Source organism: Eurypyga helias, unplaced genomic scaffold, assembly GCF_000690775.1.
Source record: "Eurypyga helias isolate BGI_N326 unplaced genomic scaffold, ASM69077v1 scaffold476, whole genome shotgun sequence".
Classification (NCBI taxonomy): Eukaryota; Metazoa; Chordata; class Aves; order Eurypygiformes; family Eurypygidae; genus Eurypyga; species Eurypyga helias.
This window is the reverse complement of record NW_010254501.1, coordinates 76,700-97,975: the sequence shown is the minus strand read 5'-3', so window position 1 is coordinate 97,975 and position 21,276 is coordinate 76,700. Positions and strand designations below refer to the sequence as shown.

At 37.9% G+C, this 21,276-nt stretch overlaps 1 protein-coding gene across 1 annotated transcript in view; it reads left to right on the top strand.

Annotated features, from left to right (window-relative positions):
* Positions 1–21,276, top strand: part of LOC104510664 (double-stranded RNA-binding protein Staufen homolog 2-like) — a gene marked incomplete at its 3' end in the record, with an annotated part of 65,879 nt that overhangs the window by 14,940 nt on the left and 29,663 nt on the right. Inside the window, exons 4-6 of the mRNA XM_010152987.1 lie at positions 1,046–1,183; positions 4,456–4,587; positions 8,671–8,731. Coding sequence (XP_010151289.1) covers positions 1,046–1,183; positions 4,456–4,587; positions 8,671–8,731 — 331 coding nt within the window. The remainder of the gene's footprint in view (positions 1–1,045; positions 1,184–4,455; positions 4,588–8,670; positions 8,732–21,276) is intronic.

Sequence of the window (21,276 nt, the reverse complement as noted above, 5' to 3'; positions counted from 1 at the left end):
CGTCCTGGTCTTTGCCTTCAGTTGCTGATCATCTCTTTTGGTTCTGGGCCACTTGTCTGTTCTTATTTGAGAAGCTCAAGCATGACCGCTGATCTCTTCTTATCCGCAAATAGCTTCATGGAAAGGAGATAGCTCAATCACATAAAACCAATTCTACATTCAGATGCCATTTAGATTTGCAAGTTCATTATTTCTCTTACGGTATATGTATCGGTTAAATAGGACTTCAGATAAATTTTTTGAACCAGGTAGTTTGTAAGGACTGTAGTTCTTCACCCATCTGTAATCTTGCACAGACCAGTCTCTCAGTCCTTTTGTTTTCCCCCTGTCAGGTCAATTCCCCCACCAACCATACATTTTGACATGCTATTGTGATGATTATCATCTGCTCAGAATTTGTGAGTGGCTTACAATATACAGTGTTTCTAGCCATTGGAGATGCTCCTCTCTAGCTTGACTACATAAAAGCATTTTGAGGGTGAATTCCTATGACACAGAGGGAGAGTAAACCTCATACACCTTTAGTTGCATTGTAGGATGGAAGGTGGGAGTGCTGAGAAGGAAGGCAGGAGGGCTGAGAGAGGCAGCTTCCTTGTTTTATGGCAAATCTTTTTTGTCCCCATGTAAATCCCACCTGTTCTTAGTGTACTGCATGTCCCACCATTGTATCAACCAATTCTAAGAGGTTAGGGGGAAGGGGCATAGGAATAAGGCGATGAGATACAATTGACTGCTGAATCTGCTGATTTTCATCCACCCCCATAGGACCTCCACAGATGGATGAGGGTGTTAGTAGCTTACATATGGTAGGTATGCACCCTACCTGCAACAGTGGGAGACAATAGGTGCACATTTTTTGCCAGTTTTGAGCTTGAGGATTCTTATCTTCTGTCTCATGATCAGAAGATGGGAAGGAATTTATTCCTTATTCTCTCAAATGGAACATTACAGAAGAGGTAACTCTAGTAAATTATTTATTGAAGCAGCGTAATAGTTTTATGGGTATATGCTGAAATAATGGCTCTTTCTTTTAAACCTGTTTTAGACTGGACCAGAATATGGTCAAGGGATGAATCCCATCAGTCGTCTGGCTCAGATTCAACAGGCCAAAAAGGAGAAGGAGCCAGAGTATGTTCTTCTTTCAGAGAGAGGAATGCCTCGCCGTCGAGAGTTTGTTATGCAGGTATCGTCTGCTGTCACGTTAGAGACAACCCCCTTGCTATGTTATGTTCAAATTCAAGCAAAATAGTGGCACAATAAGAAGCAGATCTCTCTGTGTTTAGCGCTTTGCTTTATGGTCAGTTATGCAAGAAGAGTAATACAGTATCAGAAAGCTATTTGAACCTTCTTCTTTCTGTTGGTGAAACAAATAGCAGTTAGGTTCTGTGCCTTCTAGATGCTTTTCTGGTAGTGGTTTTGCATTTTTTAATACTGTTCTTATTTTCATTTCACCTGATGGTTTCTGACTTTATCCCTGTTGGTTGATGATTTATTTGCTTTCACTTATCTTTTTAAAAAAATATTACTTTTGCTCTTGTTGGTCAGAGGATTGCAATATGAACAAATATTCTGAAATATGGATATGAATATCTCCATATTATCAGGCATTTTAGTTTAAAAAAATCGTGTTGTAAATCTTGGAAGAACTCATTTCAGAGTCTCAGTGTCATTGTGGCTTTGTTCATATCTGCAATACCACAAAAAAAGCCTTCCCTCACGTGTTTTGGCCTGTCCCAGTTAAAGAATCTGGACCTAATACAGAAACAGCGGATCATTAATTTTTCTTTAATTTTTAAATTAAGAACATTCCCAAAGATTTGATATAACCATGAAGATTTGATATAACCGTGATATTTTGTTAGATAGCACAACAGCAGGTTAAGAAATATTAGGAACAGGAAGGAAATCTTTTCTCTTATGTTTTCACTCAGGGGAACAATTCAGAACAGCATACCTGAACATGTTTTGACTTGTCTACAAACCACACCAAAATGTCACTTGTGATCACAAGGAGAATTTGTGATGTTCCAGCACCTCCTTCTCCATCAAACTAGTTATGTTTTCACTTAAATGTTTAAATCCCTCCTTCATGTCAATCAAGATAGGCTAGCAATCTTCATTTCCTTGGACTTCAGTGGTCTTTCTTGATGATTTATTGTTTTTCTCTCTGAAGCAAAAGAAGACATTAGGATCCTTTTGTTACAGAATCTGATTTATGAGTATAAACTTGGATTTCTGACTTTTTATGCTATGTGAAAGTACTTGAAAAAGAGTGATCCTGTCACAGCCCATCCCTTTTCCCTTGCTCAGACCCCCGTGGGAGTGTCCACAGTTAGAGATGGTTGTGTGAGTCAGAAGAGGACCATGTAAGACAGTCCAGTATGAGAAAGATGGGCTGAGAACTTGGTTTTCCATTGGAGGAGTCTTAATAATGGCAAAATTTTTAGTTTGAATTAAAAAAAAAATAATCCTAAAAACAGTGACGACGTAGAAGATTCCCTTGTCTAAGATGAAAGAAAGAGTCAAAGAAATTCCATAGATTAGTTGCTTTATTTTGTATACTTTTAAACACCATAGCCTCATTTCTACTCTTTTGTGATATTTTCACACTAAAATCATACTGCTGTTTCTCCCGCCTTCAGGAAGTCTCAGTGGATTCATTATGACATGCAAAAAACCTTATCAGAATAAAAAGCCTTTGTCTAAACTACTTAAGCAATGTTTTCATTTAATTTAATTGAATGTGGAAGTAAAATATCCAGAGATAATATGTTCATTTTTATCTGTCACACAAAGAGCAAGTTTAGATGTGATGAAATGGATCCAATTACTTGTCCTGACCACTAGATAAACAGAAGAAAACCTCTGATGACATTAGTTGGTGTTCTGTTCCCAAAGTTAATTTCAGAAAGCTCTTTCTCTTTGTAGTCAGACCTTTAATCCTTGATAGAGGTTATAATAATAGCTAAACCAGTTTTACAGGTCTGAGAAATAGCAGCACATTGATTTATTGTGAGCTATGTTATAAATTATCATTTTGTCTTGTCCCATTAAAGTCCCTCCATTTTATTGCATATAAACTTGTAGCAGATTGGCTGTTTTCTAACTGCAGTTGTGGAACTGCATGAAAGATAAGGTTTTTATTTCAAGATTATTAATATTTCTGTCTTAGGTAGCCGAATCTTTTTGTTTAATTATATATGTATGTACTGTGAGGGGATATTCATGTCATGGTCATTATTATTTATTTACAACCTCCTCTTTTTATGTAGAATTAATTGGCACTTGAGTAAAGAAAAATTAAAGTTTTTAGGATAATATATACATGAAAACTTGAGGAAAGTGAATCATTATTAAATAACATAAATTGCTAAATAACATTTGTTAATTATCTGACAATTGTATGTCTCTTTTTACATTTTTTTAAAGCTCCTCCCAATCTGTTTGAGGTCTTGGACCTGTAAGGTTTCTTTTATTCAGATAATCTTGGCTATTTTATTATTTTTCTTTTATTTTGGTTTCATTTTTTTAACACACTTTGGAAACCATACACTATTCTAAGAGAAAAAGTAAAATGGCTTAGTGGTCAGAGTGAAATACAGCTATCAAAGACCTATGCATATTGCATAAGAGAATGGTGATGACAGTGCTGATATCCCGAACTAGACACATACAGCTTCAGGAGTTTAAGAACGGCACAAAAGCCAAGGAAGGAGTTAGAGCCGCAGTCTTCATAGATATCCTTTGTCTACAGTTTGTCTTGATTTTGAAGTTTTAATTTCTCCTGGTTTCATGGAAGGCCTCTTGCTTGTCATAAACTCTTTGTGCAGTACAGCCCACAGGTCCAGCAAGAAGCCTTCTTTCCAAAGGCTGTTTCGATAAAAGCTTGTCAGGTGGAAGTGGGGATGAAGAACGTAGCCCCAGCCCCTGTGTTCCTTGCGGTGTGACAAAGTGAGAGGAATGTGAACATGGTTTTCATCTTTCTTTAGAAACCACTCTCATTGAAACCTCCACGTCATTGTTTGTCTCTCCCTTGTTCTGGATACTGTCCCGATGATGCTGGGGAGCTGCTGCAGGCAACACTCCTACAAGGACGAGGAAGTCCAGATCCTGTACTGCTTCCCATGTTAAGAAGGAGGGGGGAGCAAGAGTGGGGGAGAAGTTGCAGGGAGAATGGGTTGACACAGGCTGGTGGAAGAGGGAGACAACTGTGTGTGCACTCAGATACAGGAAAATGTAGCACTTTGGTACGAGTTTGGGGACCACCTGAAAAATCTAAACGAGCACCTCGGTGTGAAGTGGTATTGTGGTCCCCTTCTGCGCTATTCTTACCTTTCCAAGGTTGCATTGTCATCAAAAGAGCTGACAGTTGTTGGTAGCTCAACAAGATTATTACATAGTGGTATGAAGGAGTCTTCCATTTATCGTGATTATGATCAATGTTTTCTTTTTAAGGTAAAAGTAGGCAATGAAATTACTACTGGAACAGGTCCAAACAAGAAAATAGCTAAAAGAAATGCAGCAGAAGCAATGTTGCTACAGCTGGGTTACAAAGCCTCTACTCCTCTTCAAGACCAGCCAGAAAAGGTGAGAAGCAATTGTTGTGATGCCCACATTTTGCCCTTGTCTAAATTTCTTAGCTGTGTCAGCTAATCACTTAGTAAGAATAGAAGCTTAAACTAGTGCACCCCTGTTTTAGGAGGCTGCTTGCCAGAGATTGGCCTTCATTTAGCTGCAGCTCTATAGCTACAGTTAGTAGTAAGTGCAGCCTCTCCTCCTGGAAGAGTAGTTAAGAACAGTAATGTAGTTCCAGAGGATAATGTGTATGCAGAAGTGAGGTGTGATGTGTGCACCAATTTCTACTTAGAAAACAAGGGAGATCAGGGAATCAGGATGAACGTGCCTCTCGCTTTTATTCCATTTTGGGCATCCATGAGAGGACTGAGAGAAATGATGTTACTAATTTTCATACACAAAGTAGTCATAGTAGTCAGTGTTTGGCTTCCTGTTGCATACCCACTAAAAACATTCCAGAAAAATAATGGCCTTTCAGGTTTGATGACTGAGGAAGAAAATGTGTGTCATCTTTTTTGTGGGAAAGGAATTACATATTAAATTTGTGTGTGTTGCAGGTGTGTATTTCCATATTAGTGATGTGCAACTTAGCACTCCTTTCCTGTCTTGAGTTTATGGATGGAAGGTTTTGTAACTAAAATTAGGTGTTAAGGTTTTGCCTTTTGTATCCTGAAAAGATATTTGGTAAAGTATTTGGCTAAGCTGAGGACTCAGCTTGTGTCTTATGCAGAGTCACTGCATCTATGTATTTTGATCATGGCTTAAATGTTTACTGCGGCTGCACCAGCTAGCTCAAGTCAACAGAATGTTCTGCTACACTTTTCTAGGCACCACGTGGTAAATATGAACATGGTACATATCTATATATATCTTCTGAAACACCCTTTCTCTTTTAAATAAATAAATAAACACACACACACACACATATATGAAGATGCTGTGTTTTATATGTTCTGTACTCCTAGCCAGGAAAACATAAATGCCATACTGTTTAATTGGCTCCACCTCCTTCTGTTTCCCTCTCCTTTGAGACGAGCAGCTCGATATTTGCTAGTCACACTTATCTTTGCTACATTCTTCACTAGATATCTTAGTCATATACAAGTGTGCAGTACTCGAAACAGAATACTTGGAGTCTAAATGATGTTCCTAGTGAGAACACACTGTGCAGTCATAGCCATTTTAGAAAAGGCTTATGACAGAGTCAAATGATAATTCATTTTCACCAGAATGCTGAGACTTTTCAGCTGTAGAAGATATTTTCTACCAGTTTCAACTTATTCTTCACTGCTATTTTGGCCAAAGGGCTATTTGAAAAACAAAACAGAAAAGTCAACTTTTTTTTTCTCTAATAGGAAAACATAGGTTTTCATTCTGTGATTTCAAGTTGGCTGAACTACTTTTACTCAGTAATTTTCAGAGATAAAGCCTGAAAAAATTTAGCCTACCACATAGTTGCTTTGGAAAGCTCTACGCAGTGGAAACTTGTGGTTACATTGAAATCCTTAAAAAAAAAAAAAAAAAAAAAGTGACTAAAAAGAAGCGTTGCTGCTTCGTTCCCGTATGTTTACTAAACTATTGCTTTCAAGTGTGTTGTCTTTAAAAAAACAGGTTTAATTCCATACTTGCAGACCTAAGTATCTTAGAATTGATAGAATAGCATACAATGGCCTAATGTATGCCTAATATTATTCTGAACACAATGAGCAAACATGATACTGTATCCAAAAAATGTGAACTACTCAGATTTTATGTAGTGGGAGTATTCAAGATCATAGAACAAATTTTTATAGCTTTGTTAGGATTAAGGACATAAAATATCTAGAACATCTGGCTTTATCTTCTGTATATAACAGACTGAACATATTTAAAGCAGATACACAAGTTTGTGTAGATGAAAGCATTTTAATGGTCAAACTAAACTGGGCTGGAGAAGAGGGAAAATAGCCCTTAGATCTCTACAAATTTAAGCATTGCAAAATTCCTTCCATATTAATTGCACAATAAAGATGTGCCATTGGAAGATACTTGTTTCTCTCTTTGAATCCAAAATGGGGCCCAATGTGGATTAGCTGACGTTTCAAGTTGTCAGCTAAAAGGACAATTTTCACTTGTGTTGTTTTTATTCTTTTGAAAAAGAAAACTTCTCTTTCCTCTGTCCCCCTGTTCCCTGAGTCCTTTCATACCCTCCTCCTCCCTTAAGAGAAAAAGAAAACCCAAATTCAGCATTCTTTCCTTAATCCTGGCACATAAAACGTGACTGTATTCATTGTTTTAATGCAGACCTGTTAATAGAGCCATGCATGGTGCTGCTTTGCCGCACAGGTAAACGGGTAATTGAGGTAATGTACGAAAGCAAAGGCTCTGCTCTTTTCTGAGGTAATGGGATTCCTGGAAGAAATCAGTAATTGTTGTGCAGAGCCCTGAGGAGAGCAAGTTGAAAGTGCCCTGGGAGACTTTTTCTAGCTGTCAGAATTTTATCTCAATGGATGAGAATGGAGAGTTACAATGTCTTAATTTTTTCATGTTTCCATCTTTTTCTTTCTTCTTGTCACTTTCATTCTCTCAGAGAGAAGAAAACCAGAGTAGATTGCTTTCATGTGAGACGGCATCACTAGGGATAATTTACTGATCCGATTTCTTGTTAAATGCCCCATCATGATCAAGTTAATAAACAGTAAAAAGAGAGGAATAAGGAGACTTGGAAATGCTCTTCTCATATTGTAGCAGCGTGCTTGTGCTGATTTTACCGTCATGTTATGGATGCACAGTATGGATTCATGACAAAACCATGCTGTTGTAACAGGCAGCCATAAATACAAACATATTTATAGATTTCATGTTGCTTATTCCTTTGAAGAACTGGCATCTTCTATGTTTTCCAATATACATATTATGTGCCTTATCGTATGAATAAAAGGAGTTATGTGAAATTTTAGGAGAGATGGGTGACCAGTTCGAGAGCCAGCCCGAATGCCATCCTCCCTTTCCACCATGTATTTCCCATTCTTATTGCACATGACCAAGGCTGGCATGTGTGTGCACATGATGAGGAAAGACAGGGAAACAAGCATTGGAATAGCTGCTTTGCATAGTGTGCTCTTCCCTCCTCTTTCCAAAGGAAAACGTATCTAGTAGTCGGTGTAGCAAGGTGATGGTAACCTAAGCAGCCTTAACGCAACCTCTGACATGCAGCGGCAGATTTCGACCGGCTGATCCTCCTTAGCATCTCTTCTGCTTTCCAATCAATCCTGTCTTCCAGAGCAGATGATCACAGGTTTTTCAGGGCATATGGACTGCTTTCTGTGAGGTTTTCTGTTTACATACAAAATCCCGGTGAAATCCGAAAAGGATCATTTGTTTCACATTCATCGAGCTGGTTGTCAATAGCTCCTAGTTCATGAGGAAGCTTGGATTTGTTTATCCACACTTACACATAAATCCAGAATGCTACCATCTTATTTACTGTGTAGACTTCAGGGATAGCCTTATTTTGAATTTCTGTCTTCGTTGATTCCTCCCCTTTTCTCTGTCAGAAAAATAGCCAGTATTAAACGTAGTAGCATTCATTTGAAGACAATAAGCTTCCTCAAAAAAGTCTATATGTTAAAATAATGGAAAATTGCAATCTTTTTTCACTTCCACCTCAGTAACTAAATGGATTCCTAGCAAGTAAATGTTTTTAAATTACACCCAAACTACTCTGTAGTGTTTATGCATTCCTTCATAAGCAGATACTAGGATCTTCTTGTTTTCAAATGTAATTTGTGTTGTCTGTGTATGTTTTCAGTTGAGAGCTGCTTAAAACATTTGATTTTAAGTCTGATTTGGTAACATACTGAATTGAGCCTAATCCTTGGGGAAACATTTATATTTCAGTGTTGGGCAATAGTTGTTAATGTTTATTCATGAAGGGTACATTCCTCAAATAACCTATTTTGGAGAAAATGAAGGAAGATGTGTTAGCAAAGTTTCATGAGCAGATGTGGCAATCCCAACTCATCCTTTTTAGAACCTTTCAACTAAATCTATAAACACGAATGTTCTGTTTAAGGAGTAGTTTGCCCTTTACTTGTCTTTTTCTACCTGTTTCAGCTTGGAGAAAACAAGAGTTGGAACGGCCAGAATGTTGGGTTTCCTGAGCCAACAAGTAACAGTAAGTATTGCTTTCTAAATTTGTATTTATAGTAACTTTGTCTCTATAGGATTTGGATTATTTGAGACAATTGAAATGCTTTCTGTAAATATTTTAGAGGCTTTATTGCAATTAGATGAATTAACTCTTGAGTGTCCTTTGTGTGAGTGTAGGTATGAATGAGTGCAGGAACAAGGAGATTTTTGTTCAGTCATTGAATCCTTCAGGTTGTGAGGGATTTGATGAGAGCGCCTAAACTGCTTGCTCAAAGCAGCATCAGTATAGAGTTCCAAGAAAGTTGCTTATGTCTTTTTACCAGTTTTTTTCTAGGACAGGGATTCCATAGCCTCTTTGGACAGCCAGCTCCAATGCTTAGTTATCTTCACATTGAAGTTTTTCCTTTTATCTTAGTCAGAACTTCTCCTGTTTGTTTGTGACTATCATGTCCTGCTCACACCTCAGTACTGTGCCTGGATCTGTCTTTTCGACAACCTCTTCTTAGGTATTGTTACTGGTATTACTGGTAATGGTAATACTTAGATATTAGGTACTGGAAGGCTGCTGTTAGGTTCCCCAAAGCTATCACTGTCCTCTAACCCTGATCATCCAAACAGATTTTCCTCATCTAGTAATTCATCTACCTAGATTCTAACATCATAGCTTGGATACAATGATGCTGTGGGGACATGATGTCAAAAGGCTTGCTAAAGCCACGGTAAATGACATGCACTGCTGATTTATGACTGGATTCATAAATCTAGTCATTTTATCATAAAAGGCAATCAAGTTGTTGAAGCTGGTTTTATCCTTGGTAAATTCATGCTGATTTTTCCCAAAGGCTTTTTTTCTCCCCTGTGTGCTCACGAATGCCGGATTCTAAGAGGATGTACTGCCTCATTTTTTCAGGGACTGAAGTGAGTCTGACCAGGCTACCTTGTTTGATGATGCTGATGATGCCTTTCTCCAGTCATTAGAGACATGTCCTGATCTCTGTGACTTTTTGAAGCTAATAGAGAGAGGCTCACAGTGACAGAAGCCGGTTGACTCTGCACGCTGATATATCCCAATTGATTTATATGAAATATCCAATGGCTTTATATGGGCTGAAAATTTCTCAAAAGATACCTGACTCTGATCAGATCCTGCTACTGCTAGTTTCTCCCTTCCTTGAGCTGTGTCTATAGACACAAACACCTGAGAGACCTTATGGTGAACACCAGCTTCAGTTGCATTGCAATAGGTAATGAATAGGACAGACCTTTGTGACTTTATAACTAGTTTTTTGCTGTTTAGAGTGGTAAAGATAATATAAATAGTACTTCCTTCACTCTTCTGTGAGCCCTGGATTTTTCTTTAGAAATGTGTTGAGTTTTGAACTTCTTAAGAGTCCCAGTCATTATGTCCCTCAACCAAGTATTGTACTGGAGACAGACACACACTATACAGCTGAAGGACATGGTCATAAGAACAGGTTTTAAGGGGGTTCAGTAGTGTTCCAGTATATATTGATAGGACAAGGGTTAGCGGGTTTAAATTGAAAGTGGGGAGATTTATATTGCATATCAGGAAAGAATTCTTCACAGAGAGGGTGGTGAGGCACTGGAACAGGTTGCTCAGAGAAGCTGTGGATGCCCCATCCCTGGAAGTGTTCAAGGCCAGGCTGGATGAGGCTTTGAGCAACCTGGTCTAGTGGAAAGTGTCCCTGCCCATGGCAGGGGGGGTAGAACTAGATGGGCTTTAAGGTCCCTTCCAACCCAAACCAAGTCTACCCACTTTCAATGTAAACCCATTCCCCCTTGTCTTGTGCCTACAGGCCCTTGTAAAAAGTCCCCCCCAGCTTCCTTGTAGCCCCTTCAGGTACTGGAAGGTGCTATAAGGTCTCCCCGGAGCCTTCTCTTCTCCAGGCTGAACAAGCCCAACTCTCTCAGCCTGTCCCCACAGCAGAGGTGCTCCAGCCTTCTGATCGTCTTTGTGGCCTCCTCTGGACTCACTCCAACAGGTCCATGTCCTGAAGAAGAACCAGTATTATTAAGAGTTTTCCCTGCGCACACCTGTAGTCCTTCCCCTAAGCCCCAGAGTCCAAGATAACTTCAGAGCTTTCTAGTCAAGGAGAACTGAGGAAATTTGAAGTGTCTTCTCCTTATGATTAAAAGAATTCATTTGCATGCATGATCTCTCATGTACCTGTGATGTGCAGGGTTTTTTAAAGGCAGTTCCAGATGAGTTCCACTGTTTGAGGTCAAAAAATCACATCCTTTGAGGTATGAATATGCTAGTTTATATTTTAAGAACAACAGTTTTTGGTAGGTGAATATAGCCTTGCAGTGTCATAATTATTGCAGGAAGTTTCAAAGAGGGCATATGGAGCAGCTTCCTCCCTTCTATACCCTAGCTTTTAAGAGAAATGTACAGTTTGCATTTGTTGTTACCCTAAAACCTAACTTTCAGTGGTCTTGAAAAATCCAAGGCTCTGAGATTGCTACATCTACATTTGGCAGCTCTTTCTTAAATTTCCATTGATTATATTCCAGGAAAACAATTGTGTCTTGTTAGGACAACACATTGTGCATCAATTCCCTTTTCAGGCAGATACTCTTTCTTTGTGTGTATAATGCACTGTGTTTCCATCTGAAACTGTAGGAAATAAAACTAGGATATTAAAGTGAAGTTGTATACTTGAGTACAACAGAAAGAAAAATCATAACAGCTATATATTTTACTACAGCTGAAGAACAGTTTTTGTTGTACCCTGATTACATAGTTTGGTTTTGCTGAGAAATACCCTACAGTCCGCATCCTCCTACATACTTGCTCAATGCATTTTTAGTTTTCCATATTAAATATTATTAAATATATTAAATTCTCCCATTCCACTCTATCGTATTACTTTTGCAGCTATCTTTGCGGCAAACTTCACTTCTGTTCCTCCTACTCACTGGCAAAGCTTCTTTCCACAGGTTTACTTCTTTACCTTTGCTCTTCATTTCAGTCTTAAAGATGAAACAAGAAGCTGTTTGTTTCTTGGTCTGGGATATCTTAGACATGTTTCACAGGTGATATACCAATAATGTTGAGTGAGCTTTTTTTCCTGATGGTTCTGGAAGAGACTTTAAGATAGAGTGGGCAGACCACAAGCCTTTGCAGCCCATACAGGTGGTGTTGACTGTCAACAGAGTGCTCATTTGTCTCTGGATTTGACTTAAGCAGTTATCAACAAAAACAAAACATGAAACATGTAAACAATCCTCAATCAAAGTGCATTTTCTTGGGAACGAATTTTGCTTTTTTGTTTCTGGACGGGGTAATCACAGACATCATACAGAATGTGTTCTAGGAGAAGATGTAGATGAGCTAAGAACAAAAATATATAAAAATAAAAGGAAGAAGTAAGATCATTTTTATATATTAGAAATCTAACATATAAATCTGTTTTATATGTTCACCACCCTCAATTTTTCCTAGTATGGTTTTCCTTTGTATATTTCCAGTAATTCTGGGTGTTACAAAGTATTGAAAAATTAATAATAAAAAAAACCACCCAAAAACATTCAGAGCAATCCTACCTCTTTGTAAAGGACAGACTTTGTTTTTCTTGCCTAACATTTTATTACTAGGGATTCGTGCATGACTTTACAGTCTTTGTTCTTCAGAGTACATCTGCTCCTGCTGTTTGTTCACCACCTGAAATCATAATCATTTGTTTGTGACATCACAATTAGTTACTGTGAAGATGATTAGATTGTCATCAACAGATGATTATGATTTCAGATGGTAAATGAGCAGCAGGAGCAGATGATCTCCTAAGGAACAAAGATACTTGATCTCATGCAATTGTTCTCAGTGGAAAGAAAAAAAAAGCAATAAGAAAAAAGCAAGTAGATATTCAGAAGAGTTTCTTAAGTCTGTGTTGATTTGAGCATTTTTCCATAAAAAGCATATATTTTAGTATTTTTAAAAATCTACTTAAATAATAAAAGTTTAACATAAGAAATTAAAAAAAAAAAAGAAAATGTATGGTATTACTGTAAGCCCTAACTGTATGGTTACATTCAAATTCTTACTTAGATGTTTCTTTACCACTTTTTTTTTTTGAGAAAATAAATGCAAAATAAACAATGTATTTATGGAATTTTTCATACTAATAAATCTTCACTTTGGAGGAAACAAATTTTTTGTGAACTTTACAGTTCTGGCCCTCACTAGTTTTATAAAGACTTTTATTTTATAGTCTTCTACATGTGTTATTTTTCAACTGGGGATTTTAGTGAAGACTTCCAGCGGATAATTTAATACCCTTTTATTTCCACGATCAGCAAATGAAGTCTACAGTTTAAGAATAAAGTTTTTATTTTGTATTTCAGGCATTTTAGACTGGCATTTATATGTATTATATTTTACTGAAATATGTAGTTCTTCTGGGCGCACTTCAAAGGCGATTTGCAGTGGATTGTATGCATTTCTGCTCACAAAGAACTGTGGTTTGTTTGGACTTCACTTTTGAATTGCTTCCAAACTTATTAAACTTCCTCAATTATAATACAGTCTTGCTAGGAGTGAGACTGATACATCACTGCACATTTGTTGAATTATTTGCAACTGAAGAGAAGGCACAGTAAGAGGGGTCGACAACACCGCGTACTGATGAAACACAGGCTACAGAACTGTAGTTTTCCATCTGTTTGGTTTGGGGTTTTTTTGGTTTGTTTTATTTTGTGGGATTTTTAGCACACATACTGTCAGGTGAACATTACACCATCACTGTGTGTTTCAGGGAGCAGCTCCATCAGCTGAGCCACTAGACTACACTCTGTACGTCTCATGACCCTGGCTAGAGTCTCTTACAGCAGTTGGTTATGTTTAGGTAACACCTTGACTCTGTAGCTGCTGAGCTGATGGGCTAACTTAGAACTAAAAAAAAAAAGGATTCATCCCATCTTCTAGCAAGGGCTGAGATAACTAGATTTGTAGCTCGTCTTTCTAACTGAAGACGAAATTTAGCTCACTAATCTAACTGTTAGAAGCTGAGGGGATTCATCCAATTTTGTTTCTTCCATGAGTTATTGAAGCTAGGAAATCTGTGCTGTATTTGGCATTATTAATAATGAATGTGTTATTTTTCAGTTTCATCTAGCAATGAGAATGAGATAATGATTTAACCAGAATAATACCATTTAAATACAACTTGCACATATTTTTTGAAATAGTTGGAAAAAAACTTCCAAACCACCCAGTATTAAAACCACCTTATGTTAACCAAACAGGGGAGGGAGTGTGGTTATATTTTCATTGCTCTCTTGAGAACTACTGGTAAGATACAAATTAGCATTTCGGCATGTAAGTGGGATTTGGGCACAACTCAAGTCTGTAAGACCCCAGCTGCAATTGGTCATCCTCCTTTCCCCACGTTTCGCCTTTTGAGATGCTCAGGTGCTTGAAGTGCCCCAAGTTTCACAGCTTCAGGTGTGATGGGGTTTTTTGCTGAGTTTAGAGTACAATGTGTATTTCTAAAGTACCTAGTGTCTTAAGCACGTGCCCAGAAAGTTGGGAGACTTAGATTTAGTTTTCTGCTTCACCAGAAGTAGCATACTCACGGGATGCAGAGTAATCTGGATAATGGCAGCCGCCTTTTGGAGATGTGTGTCTAACATCTTTATGGTTTGCAGAAAGAAAATAAAAAATCAGATGCTGTCAACATGCAAGAAGTCCACAGAGAAGGATCGATCTAAAGAAATCATGACCTTTGTAATCCGTCTGTTGATTAAAGCACTTGTGAGTGAAGGTGCAGATATGTATTCTGGTGTTCCCTGGCTGTTTCACACATAATATGTTCTGCCTATTTTAAATACAGGTTAAAAAAAACCAAATGGTTGCAAGCAAGCAACCTGCTGCCTGGTTCTTGGGTAGTATGGATTGTGTGTATGTAAGAAATGTACACGTGGGCTGTGAGGGTTGTGGTTGGATGCCCTCAAGCTGAGAAGGATCCCAAGTCTTAGCTTTCTAGGGGACATCTTAAACATTAAACTCTTGATGTATAAAGAGGGAACAGCCACTGTGACAGCAGATAGTTCTGTGGGTAGAGATAATTTCAGCAGAATTCTCCATTTGCTTTTCCCGATCCCCTATATGAACGACATTTGTTCAAGGTTGCTAGTCTATTCCTTTGAAAAACATCCTGCTTGTGAAATACAAGCGCAGAGCTCTCTTTTGATGTTAACTCTGAAATTCAGATTTAATAATGTAATTCTGCAAATTATCTGCATTTGGATTTCTGTCTTCAGTCAAGCAAATGAAGTGGTACCACACAATTAACTTCAGTACAATGTTTCTCTAAATACTTTTCACTTTTCTGAAGTCTTTTCTCTTTTTCCTATTCCCCTGACCTGGAACCCACCATGTACCCTTAGTCTAGGATAATTCCTTGAAGAATTAAATCACTTGGACTGAGACTATTGCTCTCAGAACCAAGTCTTGCTTCTCCATTCTCTCCTTCATTCCCTTTCCTTTACATCAAACATCTTATCCCTATGTCTTCCACTCCCCCACCGCTTTCTCCTCCTCTGATTTCACCTTCACTCATACCTATGCTGTGCTTGTTGATGTCCCCCTTGACCTCCTTAGCTTTGGTAACCCCTCTGTCATTGTCTGGTAGACTTGCTCATTCTTTCATCTCTTCTGCCTGTGGGTCATGCCTTTGTTTTCATCATCACAATTCTCATTCCCTTCTTAATCTCTTAACGAATGGTCTTGCCTGCGCAGGCAGGCACTTAGGCACTCTCGTAATTGCTTTACCCCCTCAAAAATACCTTTCTTGCAGCTTTTACAAGCACCTTGATCTGCCAACTCACTAGCTTGATTTGCTCCTGCTCCAAATTTGCTGATCCTCTTTTCAGAGACTGCTTCATCTTAATCTTGGGTCATCTGGTACACTGATATATTGTTGGAAACTTAGGATGCAGAACTTATCTTGTAAACATAATGGTGTAGGTGTTTTGTCTGTCTATTGGAATATTTCATAGAATATCCTGTGGAATTTCCCCACTGCAAACACTGGTTTTGTTTTAACCAAAATCTTACAGTTCCAAGGAGGAGTAAAGCTATGGGAGATTTCAAAGGACTTTGCTCACATGAGTTAAAAAACAAATGTTGCAGAAAATGTATATGGTTTGTCTCCTCTGGCTGTACAGAAAATATTCCAGTTGAAGTTAAGGTTATCAAGACCTGACTTCATGAAGAACTAAATAGCATCTACTTCAGTGGCATGGTTATTTTAAGGTTAAATGAACTAGTATTTTAATGAGTGACTATGTAACATCAGTTTGTTTAAGGTCATGTGGACGAGATCTTTTGATTGAAGGACATTGTGTAATGACAAAACATTTTCTCATGTCTGAATATTGCAGTAGTTGGTGACTTAGAAATACCACAGATAGCTATGTTAAGTAGGTAATGATTACATCTTGGCATTTCAAGCCAAGATTGTGCGTAGACTAATACTGAGAAGATAATGGCCATACTATTTGCCTATTCAGTTGTTTGACTGACGTTTTCCAAGTTCCTACTGACGTAATAAAAGAAAATTTGAAAATATTCTAGTATATAAATAGGCTTTTACAATGAGTGGAGTATAAAATGATAATTTCTTTTTATGTTCATATTTACATTCTTCGGTCTTGTTATTGAAATAGTTACTTGGTTTTGTAAATTCTCCTTTTTGCCCTCAGTGGATTTGTAATGGGCCATATACTAAGGCATGTTGAAAACCTGCCAGATCTATGGAGGAATTGTTGCATGTGAAAGTCCTCCATGCCTCTTACGGTTTTGTCCATTTTAACTTACTCTAATAGTGAAGTCAGGATTAGATCTGGGTCTAGGTTTTTCCTGCTTAATGCCCTAGTACAAGATTTTGCCACATATTTTAAGCAGCACAATATAAGAAGGCTTTATTCAACGTGCATATAGGTAGCATAATCTGAAAGTAAGCTTTTTCATTGTTATGTATTATTTTATTCAGTTCTGAAAATAGTGGTTATCTCTTTATGAACAATCTTCTTTTCACCCAGTGATGGGTTATTTCAAATATCAGGGTGTTAATGTATGAGCATGTCATATACAGAATTACATCATGGTTTACTGTGCCTCATTACACAAGACATGAAAGAACTCCTTCATGCTGGTGCCCCAAGTAAGAGCGTGTGCTCTTCAGGGGTGTTGGGGGAAGTCACACACCAGCTGACCCTGCTTCTGGCACACCAGCGAGTATAGCTTTCCTATAGGGCAGGCGAGGGACCAGGAAAAAACTGTGGTTTTCTAAGAAAGAATAAAGTTGTGGTTTTGACCAAGTGTCCTTGAAGAGTGAAAAGTCAGTGAGTGCCCTTGAAGCAGGAGAAGTCACTGAGTAAAGGCAGAGGAAGCGTATCCCTAGGGTGTTAGTCATGCACAAAAGAGAAAATAGCACTGATGTATATGTGCATTGACAATACAAGCCTGGTCCTGTAGGTCATCTTTTGGAGTTGAATGATAAAATCAAAATCTCAGCTTTTCTTCTTTTCTGGCCTTCCTGACAGAAGTCAAAAATTGAAAATGGGACACCAGTGGTACCAGTGTACACACCAATACCTGTGAGTGTGCAGGCAACGTTGTCATCACTCTGAACTTTTCTTAAATTAGTATCCCGCTGCTGTGGGGTAACTTGTCACTGTCCTCTTATCACCAAATTCCATTTTTGCGACTCTTTACTACATGGAGGCTCATTTGGTGATATTGTCAGCCATTCTTCTTCCTTGCCTCACTCCACGTGCATAAAGTCCCTCCCATGATTAGTTTTTTTTTTCCATGAACACCAGAGTGAAGGTTCAGACAGTGGGGGCCCATTTTGTAGAAAAGTTCTCCTGTCTTCCCAGCCAAGGGGACCTTATAGAGAAAGGGTTAGAGATAAAAATAACACCACGCCAACAGATTTTTGGAGACTGCCTCTACTACTGCTGCTGTGAAAAGAAGTGGGATCAAAGCACTGCGATCACACTTCAAGGAGAAGGCTTGTGAAGGATAGCTGGGCCGTTTTGTAGCTTAATCGGATATTTGCCTTGGAGTCTAAACTGTTCTGCGGTTGTCTAGTACACGACAGCAAAAGCAGACAATGGAAGATCAAGAAATCTATTCCTAGGTAAGAGAGGTCTCTGGTGCGGGGTTTTCGGAGACTGCAGAAGATTGTGAGAGACTGCTAACAATTACCGCCAAGGATGAATAAGACATGTTTTTCAAATGTTAATGATTACATTGCATAGCTAGCCTGCATATTTTCATAACACGTTTGCCCACAGGTTTAAATAATATAAATGGAAATTTTTTTAACGTGTTTCATGAATGTACCTCTAAGTTATGTCCAGCAGAAGGGGCAGTGTTGTTGGTCTAAATGGTAGTATTATAGATCCTGTGACTCCCAGTAATTATGATGCTACCTTTGGAGTCTGGTGGGGTTAGTATGGGATATTTAGCAGACACAAAAATCCAAGTTTCTTTTAGCTGAAAGACTAACAAAAAATGGACAATATTCACGTATAGATGTTCTCCTGCAGTACAAAAAGGTGTTGGAGGATAGTATTTCTTCTGTGTTTGTTATTGAAGTACTTATTTGAAGACTAATTAAGGCAATTTTAAAGGTTTTTTTTGTTCTTACACTTACTACTCTGTTGATGTCATACTCCTTGTCTTGTGATATCATCTTCACTACTGTAACCAAACTGTTACATATATATATAAACCCTTCTACAGTTCAACAGAGTTGAAGTCAGCAGACAACACGGAGGAATGTAATTAAAAATTCTCAATAATATATTAAAAATAGATAATTAACTACAATTATTGTATGCCTGATGGAAGTTTTCATAAAACCCAAGTTTTTATTGCCTCTTTAAAACAAGCCTATAAGAAGCTTCATGAAACATAGACCTTGAATATAAAAAGTTACTACCTTGCAGCTATATTAATGCAATGTCTGCAATATTACGTTACTTTGTTTCCAGAGATAATCAATGATGGTAATATAATATCTGCCTCTCAGAGCCAGTGTATGATTTAAATTAATTATTGCTTATAAAGCACTTCGAAGTCTTTATCAGAAAGGTGTTGCATAAGTATAAAAGTACTATTATTAATTTAACATCACCATTAGAGTAAAGTCGGTACTTTAGGAGCATTTGCTATACTCTGCTCAATATCTTTTTATTCATCATATGCTGTGTATTAGTTATTTTAACATTTAGAAAGCTTAGTAATCTGGAAGTATTCCAAACCATTGTTCCAGACAGCAGTTAGATATTTGGGTGGATCATGTAAAAACAGTGAAATGGCTGAGAAAGCATGTAAAATGTTTGTTTTCAGTAATATTACATCAATAGAACAGACATCTGCAGCACTGGACGTGGTTTTAAACTTCTTTAAGCTTTTTTTTTAAATTAGCATTGCACTATGTTTTTCTAAAACTGATTTGGGGAGAGCTAATATATAATTTCTAAACAAGTATATTGTTTTACCTCTTGTTCAATTTTCATTTCTCTTTCTCAAATATGTGTAGGAAATCAGATTTACAGTGGACAGGTCTTAGGAAGCAGTGAACACCTGCCACTCAATACCATTGTTGCTGTTTGGTTCTGTAACCTAGTGTCAACTATCAGTGTCTGTATTGTGTATTTTAATTGACATTCATGTTATCTCTTATATAAGACTGTTTTAAAATATGAGCAGTTATCGGCCTTGGATATTATAGCCTCAGAAAAAAAGTATAGAATCACTCTGTTGTATAGTAATTATGCACTATAAAATAATGCTGCATGTTTACACAGTTGTTATCTGTAGGGTTAAATTCTAAATTGTCCCAAATGGAGAAAATGAAATGTTAGGAACCCTGTCCTCCATCTTTCCCAGTAGCATTGTCTTGCATTTGTACTTAGCTTTAGAGTTCAGCACAAGGACCACTGGCTTTGGACCCAGTTGTATGACTGGGTAAAACGTCTTTAAAGTTAGAATTCATGGTCCAACCACGCTCCCCATCCCCACAAAGGCAGGTGGGAAGAACTATTAGATGAATAACAGATCTGTCTTTGGGAACAGTGTAAGCTGATGCCCTAGCTTTCTGAAGGCAATATTAATTTAAAAGCCAAATGTGTGAGTAAATCGATTAAAAGATTCACCTGTAAGCAGTTTGCGAAGTCAGCACTGAGGAAGTTCGATTTTCACCACATAATTGAAAATGAGGATATTAATTACTGGTAATATTTTTTGAGTCTTCTCCTTGTGGTAGACATTTTATTTAAAAATACTACTTGCCCTACTAGGATTAGATGAATCCTCTCTAGGTAACTGGAAATTAATTTTCCTCTTTTCTTTGAATTTATTCTACATTCTGAGATGAATTTAATATGTGCTGCAAATGAATTAAGCATTGAACCCTTAGATTTCTCTTGGGATTACTAAATCGGTTAACAAACAGGTTTATCAACCCTAGGATGAAATGCCATATGGTTCAGGTTCACCTGTGTTATTTTCAGATATATGCTAGAAAATTAAAGTATGCTATTCATATGAAGTTACACATTTCAAGCTCATTTTTCAATTTATTAATAATAAGAAAGAGGTTTTCCTCATGTATCAGCAAACTGAGTGCTCACGTTTCCAACAAATGCTTTATCATATATGAAAACTTGCCAACTTCACCCTTAATTCTGAACATTTCCATGCATGGGAATATCAGCAAAACTGATCAAGCATGTACTCCTGTTTTCAAGCAGGCTTAGGGTTGAGATGTTTCCTAAAAATATGTTAAGGATTATGAAATGTAGATGAATTATCACTAATTTACATGTCACTGGAAATATTTAAAGTTAATTCACATAAATAAATTGAGATATTTTTATTGCTTACTCTAAATTCTGTTGATATTAATGATGACACGTCCACGCTTTCCTTGTCCAGTGTAAATGTTGTCCAAGGCAGGTACCTATTTGCAAACTATAGGATGCCCTATGTGAAGCTAAATTAATAAACAGATAAATGCCTCTTTACTGAAGAGCAGTCAGTCACCTCAGGGTCATTAGTGCGGTAACAGTGTGGCAGCAGGGCAGTTTGAGGTTAATTCAGCAGAGGCTTTAAGCCAGCGTGTGAGGCAGTGCTGCTGCTGCCCCTTCTCTTGCCTCCAGCGGCTCGTTCTCGTGAGCATCGCCGCGTGGTCCTCCTACAGGTGCTGGCGCTGGCACAGCCCGTAGAGCAGCTGGAGAGTACAAACAGCAGCTGCAGGTGGGAGAGAAAAGAACTGCTTCGGGTGGCGACAGTGCTGACACAGGCTAGTTTCAGTTATTTGGGAAATAGCAGCCTAAATTACTGTGTCAGGTAGGAGGCAGAAGATGGCAGTGAAATAATGATCGTGCTACTATTTTGAAGTAGCAGCTGTTCCTTGTGGCTTGTACATCTCCAAACCATATTTGCTCACGTTGTGTATTCCGTACTAGGCAGTTTTAAAGTCCAGGTTTGTACCATCTTACAAAGAGGGGTGGGAAGAGGAAGAAGAGGGA